The sequence below is a fragment of the Rhinopithecus bieti genome, unplaced genomic scaffold (assembly GCF_001698545.2).
Source record: "Rhinopithecus bieti isolate Rb0 unplaced genomic scaffold, ASM169854v2 scaffold_3767, whole genome shotgun sequence".
Classification (NCBI taxonomy): Eukaryota; Metazoa; Chordata; class Mammalia; order Primates; family Cercopithecidae; genus Rhinopithecus; species Rhinopithecus bieti.
In genome coordinates, this window is record NW_016804149.1 from 279,136 (window position 1) to 286,520 (window position 7,385).

The 7,385-nt window shown below is 41.5% G+C and overlaps 1 protein-coding gene across 1 annotated transcript; it reads right to left on the bottom strand.

Moving 5' to 3' along the window:
- Positions 1-212: 212 nt before the first annotated feature.
- On the bottom strand, positions 213-5,884 carry DSPP (dentin sialophosphoprotein). The gene is made up of 4 exons (XM_017866849.1): positions 5,834-5,884; positions 4,619-4,702; positions 3,492-4,487; positions 213-3,014 (listed from the first exon to the last, which is right to left on the bottom strand). The coding sequence occupies exons 1-4, from the start codon at positions 5,882-5,884 to the stop codon at positions 213-215; spliced, it is 3,933 nt and encodes a 1,310-aa protein (XP_017722338.1).
- Between the last annotated feature and the right edge of the window lie 1,501 nt (positions 5,885-7,385).

The following is a 7,385-nucleotide window of genomic DNA, read 5'->3' on the forward strand; positions in this document are numbered from 1 at the left end:
TACCAAAGGTCATGCATTCAGAGTCTCTCTCTGCAGGAGTTAGGCCTTGGTTCTTATTCCACCTGTTTGATTTGATTCCTCTACTTGTTTTTGTGGATGTTTACATATGTCTTCTGTTTATCTCTCCCCTTTCTTTACTTTCTTGGAAATCGTTTTTTCCTATCCCATCACCAAACTTTTCACAAAGGGAATCTTATGGGTTTTCTTTTGTTCTAATCATCACTGGTTGAGTGGTTACTGTCACTGCCTTCACTGTCACTGTCACTGTCACTTCCATTGTTGTTACCATTACCAGACTTGCTCTGGTTGTCACTCTCATCACTGCTTTCAGATGTGCTGTCACTGCTATCACTGCTGTCACTGCTGTTACTGCTGTCACTGCTATTGCTGCTGTCACTGCTATCACTGCTGTTGCTGCTGTCACTGCTATCACTGCTGTCGCTGCTGTCACTATCACTGCTGTCACTGCTTTCGCTGCTGTCACTGCTATCACTGCTGGCACTGCTGCCACTGCTATCACTGCTGTCACTGCTTTCGCTGCTGTCACTGCTATCACTGCTGGCACTGCTGCCACTGCTATCACTGCTGTCGCTGCTATCACTATCACTGCTGTCACTGCTTTCGCTGCTATCGCTGCTGTCACTGCTGTCACTGCTGTCACTACTATTGCTGCTGTCACTGTTGTCACTGCTATCACTATCGCTGCTGTCACTGCTATCGCTGCTGTCACTGCTATCACTGCTGTCACTACTATCGCTGCTGTCACTGCTGTCACTGCTATTGCTGCTATCGCTGCTGTCACTGCTATTACTGCTGTCACTGCTATCGCTGCTGTCACTGCTATCACTGCTGTCACTACTATCGCTGCTGTCACTGCTGTCACTGCTATTGCTGCTATCACTGCTGTCACTGCTGTCGCTGCTGTCACTGCTGTCACTACTATCACTGCTGTTACTGCTGTCACTGCTGTCACCACTATCACTGCTGTTGCTGCTGTCACTGCTATTGCTGCTGTCACTACTACTACTGCTGTCACTGCTATTGCTGCTGTCACTACTACTACTGCTGTCACTGCTATCGCTGCTGTCACTACTATTGCTGCTGTCACTGCTATTGCTGCTGTCGCTACTATTGCTGCTGTCACTACTATCACTGCTATCACTGCTGTCACTGCTATTGCTGCTGTCACTACTATCGCTACTGTCACTACTGTCACTACTGTCACTACTATCACTGCTGTTGCTGCTGTCACTACTATTGCTGCTGTCACTACTGTCACTGCTATCACTGCTGTCACTGCTATCGCTGCTGTCACTGCTATCACTGCTGTCACTGCTATTGCTGTTGTCGCTACTATCACTGCTGTCACTGCTATTGCTGCTGTCACTACTATTGCTGCTGTCACTACTGTCACTATCACTGCTGTCACTGCTATCGCTGCTGTCACTGCTATCACTGCTGTCACTGCTATCACTGCTGTCACTGCTATTGCTGCTGTCACTACTATTGCTGCTGTCACTACTGTCACTGCTGTCACTGCTATCGCTGCTGTCACTGCTATCACTGCTGTCACTGCTATCGCTGCTGTCACTGCTATCACTGCTGTCACTGCTATCGCTGCTGTCACTGCTATCACTGCTGTCACTGCTATCGCTGCTGTCACTGCTATCACTGCTGTCACTGCTATCGCTGCTGTCACTGCTATCACTGCTGTCACTGCTATCGCTGCTGTCACTGCTATCACTGCTGTCACTGCTATCGCTGCTGTCACTATCACTGCTGTCACTGCTATCGCTGCTGTCACTGCTATCACTGCTGTCACTGCTATCGCTGCTGTCACTGCTATTGCTGTTGTCACTACTATCACTACTGTCACTACTATCACTGCTGTCACTGCTATTGCTGCTGTCACTACTATTGCTGCTGTCACTACTGTCACTACTATCACTGCTGTTGCTGCTGTCACTGCTACTGCTGCTGTCACTATCACTGCTGTCACTACTATCACTGCTGTCACTGCTATTGCTGCTGTCACTGCTATCACTGTTGTCACTACTGTCACTGCTGTTGCTGTCACTGCTGTCTGACTTACTGTCACTATCACTGCTGTCACTGCTATCTGATTTGCTGCTGTCTGACTTGCTGTCACTGTTGTCACTACTATCACTACTGTCACTATTGCTGCTGTCACTACTATCACTACTGTCGCTGCTATCACTGCTATCACTACTGTCACTGCTATCACTACTGTCACTGCTATTGCTGCTATCACTACTACCACTGTCACTGCTATCACTGCTGTCACTGTCACTGCTATCACTGCTGTCACTGTCACTGCTGTCACTACTGTCACTACTGTCACTGCTATCACTGCTGTCACTACTATCACTGCTACTGTTGCTATCACTGCTGTCACTGTCACTGCTGTCACTACTATCACTGCTATTGCTGCTATCACTACTATCACTGTCACTACTACCACTGCTGTCACTGCTATCTGATTTACCTTTGCCACCATCAGATTTGTCATTGTCATCATTGCCATTGTTACCATTGCCATTACTGTCACTATTATTAGTGTCTGACGTGCTATCACTGTCATCATCTTCTCCTTTTGAGTGACTGCCATTGCCATTATCTTTTGATTCATCAGAGTTATAAGAAGCATCCCCTCGACTACTGCTGTCATTGTCACTTTCTGAATTAGAATCATCATTGCCATTAGATTCGTCACTGCTATTGGGATCATCGCCTTGCATGGACTTATCATCAAAATCATAACTGTCATATCCATCACTATTGCTGTCACTACCTGTGTTGCTGTGTCCAACTTTATTTCCTGGTTCTGGTTTTTGGCCAGGTCCTTCTATGTTGTCAACCTCTCCTTGTGTCTTGACATTTCCTTTGCCCAAGATCATTCCATGTTGTCCTTTATCCTCTTTATCTTCATTGACTTTCCCAACTTCTTTGGTAATATTTCTGTTGCCACTGCTGGGACCTTTGATTGCTATTCCCTATGGAAGTATGGAGGAAAGAATGATTAACTAGTGAATATTTGCTGCAAAATTGCATTGATCTAAGGAAGAATAACTGGGAAAAATTGCCAAGGGATAGGAGTTCCATTTCTAGTACTTCACAGTTATTTGTGAAAATGTGCTTTATTCTGTAATTGAAAGCACCCTGGTGTTTAGATTCCTTAAAAATTCATCCACATTCCTACCCAGTAGGAACTTTTGTAAACAATTACATGTGGGATCCATGATTTCACATAAGACTTTTCTAGAATTGTAACTACGTTCTCAGAAATGTATGATTTTTAAAGTTGTTCCATATGGAAGTCTAGTAAGGACTCTAGCTTTTCCTTAAGTAGTTAAGTAATATGGATGCAAAAATACATGGACGCTTGTCATGGTTTATTTTTGTGCTAGCATCAATAGTTGGAGGGGAAGAATTTAAACTGCCATTGAAAGAAATCAGCTTTACAAACTAACCTTATCTTGGCTCTTCCCAACAGTGTGTGGCTCTGATTCTTTGGTGATTCCGTTTTCTACACCTTTGCTTTCTCTGTGGTTGAGCTTCTGGGTGTCCTCCATTCTTTGGCTGCCATTGTCTTCCGGAACACCAGCAGAATTCTCCTCACTCTTGGAGGTGTTGTCTCTGTCAGCATCATTATGGGGATCTTCTTTGCCTTCGGGGTCATAATCTTCATTACTCTCCGAATTTTGACCTGTACTAGTATCATGATCATCTTCTTTCCCGTGGTCCTGGCCGTCCTGGCCCTCCTGTCCCTTGCTGTTATCATTACTGTCTTTTCCATTCCCTGTTTCTTCATCTTCATCATCACCAGAACCTTTGTCTTCATCCTCATCTGCTCCATTCCCACTAGGACTCCCGTCGGAATTATCCAGGCCTGCATCTTCTCTAGTGCTGGGTGTTACCTCAGCCTCCTTAGTCCCATTTCTGTTGCTGTTGATCTGAGGTGTTATTTCACTTGTATTACCCTCATTTCCACAGGAATTCTCAATTATTTCATCCTCATTGTCTGTACTGTTATTGCTTCCAACTACTTGGGGTCCATCTTCTTGGACAACAGTGGCACCTTCATTGTGACCTGCATCTCCAACATCCCCATTTGGGGTATTCTTATCAGTATTTCCATTAGTGTTGCTTCTGTTTGTGGTTCCGGCATTGTCAATGATGCTTACTTGTCCCTGGATGCCATTTGCTGTGGTGTTTTCTTCTTTCCTGTGTATTCCATCATGATCATATGTTTCTGCCTTTCCTGTGTCCCCATTCCAGCCCTCAATATTCCCCTCTTCGTTTGCTAATGTGGAATATGTAGAAAAGCTCTTCCCTCCTACTTCTGCCCACTCAGAGCCATTCCCTTCTCCCTTGTGACCATCTTGGGTATTCTCTTGCCTTCCTTTATCACCTTCATGCACGGGAACACCACTTTCTTTGATGGTTTCACTGGCATTTAACTTATCCTGAAAAATAAACATTCAATTAATTACAAGTATCAGTGATCTTGAAGGAAAGCAAATTGCAATGTTGGGGAAATTAATGGAATGTAGCAACTCAGAAATAGGAGAAAAAAGAAATATATTACATCCTATACCTGTTCTGACACGTTTGATCTTGCTAGGAGATGCAAATTCACGGATTTTTCGACATGCTTCTCCAGTGGTTTGCTTTGAGGAACCTGCCAAGTAGAAAATACTGGCTATTGAAAAGGTTCTTTTTTTGGGAATATGTGCATGAGCATGCACACACACACACACAAACACACACACACACACATTCTTTCCTCAATGAAGGAGAAAAGTTTAACACAAAGGCCAAAGTATGATCTAATCAGATAGAAAAGAGAAGTGGCTTCTTACAGGGCTTGTGTAGAATTTAAACTGGGCACATGGATATTTTTCACTGCAGTATTACCAATTTTATGGATATGCTAGATGAGCCCACTTATCTCAACTGTAGAAGGAAAGAGTCTTGTAGAAAGACAAGGGGATAGACCTCTGGTGTTTTTGCACAACAAGTCTCTTGCACTAGCACAAGACCTGCTCTAAGTGTAATCCTAACCAAAACTCTTAAGAGAACAGGAGGCATGACCAGAGCCTGCACAGAAGCAAAATCAAGTATTATGCTGTTATACTTCTGTGGTTTGCAACAGCACATTTGAAATACTTGAGAACATTTTCAACTACATAAATACCAAATGTTTGGTATTATGAATGCATATGAAAATGTTAAACATGATGGCTGGCTACTAAATTACAAATGGTTGAATTTTCTCAATTTTTTATTGGTATTTATCATATATTCCAAATTTTCCAAAGTGAGCACGTAAATAATAACTCTGAGTGAAACATTAGTTTCCTATATGTTGAAAAAAATCTACTTTTCTTATTATTCTTTCTTGGAAACTTCCTAAACAGCACAGACTTTGTTCATATTAGAATGAAATTCACAGAGTATGAAGCAAAGATGGACAAAGTCTCCATGACTTCTGGGCACTAAGTGTAAATTAATCTGAATAAATGTTTTAAATAATAATAATCCTTCAGGCAAGATGTGAATTTCTATAGAGGAATGAGACGATGAGCTGGAGTGGTTTGGTTGAAACCTCACAGACATCGCATAAAGCCCTTAGTGCAAATCTAAATGTTTAGACTCAGCCTGTTAAAAAAAAATTAAGGAAAAGTATATACACACACACATATGCACACACACGTGCATGCACAGACACACACACACACAAGATTTTGTATTAATGTTAGGTTAAAAGAGATAACAAAGTGTAGAGGTTTTCTGAGAAAGGCATACTTACTGGAATGGCCCATGCTACTGCCCAAATGCAAAAATATGCAATTATCTTCATTTTCTTTAGGAATAATAATAATCAATGGCTGTATAAAAAAGGAACAGCACAAAATTACTTATAAAGTAAAAGTGATCATCATAATCCTATATTTTTTTGATGTGTAAGCATTTGCCCTTTTCCTGGGCAAGAAGCATGTATCTAACATGAGAAGACATATGATGTTCCAGAAAATACCTGGTGTGGTTATGGGGACATCACCAGGCTTAGCACTAATGTAGCTTCCTAGATTTTTTCTGCCTGTGCCAATGAAGGAAAATAGCCATATAGGTACAAAGAGTACAGCTGTAACTTTGTTCTTCCGCAATTCTTGGATGTAAAAACATCTTTTTCTCTTCTGAATAGCTTTAATCAAGTACTAAGTAATTCTGCTGAAATTGTGCTTAAAAGATAAAACACGTGTCATCCTTACTCCAAATCTATAGAATTGAACTCTACTAGACTTTAAGAGCAAGAAATTACTAACATGAGGGAGCCTACGCTAGCGGAAAGAATTTGGGGTTTGTATTCAGAGACCTGGGTTCAAATGTTACCCCTGCTACTTGCTGTGTAAGCTTGAGAAATTTAAGTAGGTTTATTATCCCTCTACTGGAATAATAACAAAACCTGCACCTCAGAACTATCCTGAAATTTCGTAGAATTATCTCTGAGAGGGCCTCTCTGACTCCACTTCAAACGGTATTTAGTATCTCGTTCCTTTTTATACCAAGTCGTTTTGCACATCTCACTGGTAACACATTGCACTGTTTAAAATTGCCTAGTTACTTATGTGTTGCCCTGATTTACTGTAAACTCTTGAGACCCAGGAGAGTGTCTTGGTGATTATTGTATTCCAATGCAATGCACAGAAAAAGACATTTTCTGAATGTTGTTGATAAATATTTATGACTATAAGCAATATCTAGCATTGCTTCAGGCACTTTGCAATTTTCTAACAAATGATAGCAATTATTATATGGGACTTCTAAAATCATGATTCTTCATCCCTGTTAGAATTCAAATTCAGAAATGGTCTAAGAATATGTTTCTGATAAGTTGGAACAGACATTTTATAATCTGTGTGAGTAAAAAAATCAATTTATATTACAAGTTGGATTTCTTGATGTAATGGTGTCATTACTATAGAAAGGAGATTTTTACTCCTATTTCATGAACTCCCACTGCATGTATAGATTATAATGCTGCATGTCATAAAATGGCTTTGATTGAATTTAATGGTGATAGGGAAAATATAATAAAACTTCACTGAATATCAACTGTCATGAGAATTATTGGTGTTGTCTCACAGGAGAGATGACACAGTTCCAGAGCTACTGAGGGGGAAAAAAGTGCTCCCTCTTACAGCTGTTCAACAGAAAGCCAAGAACAGCTAGAGCTCCTTCTGAAATGCCATAGATTCAAGTGAGGCTGAGGTGACACCAGGACAAGTATCATGCAGAGCTCTGGGGCACAGAGGTTGAAGGCCAGCTGTTTACTAAGCCACAGTCATCCTGTACTTTGC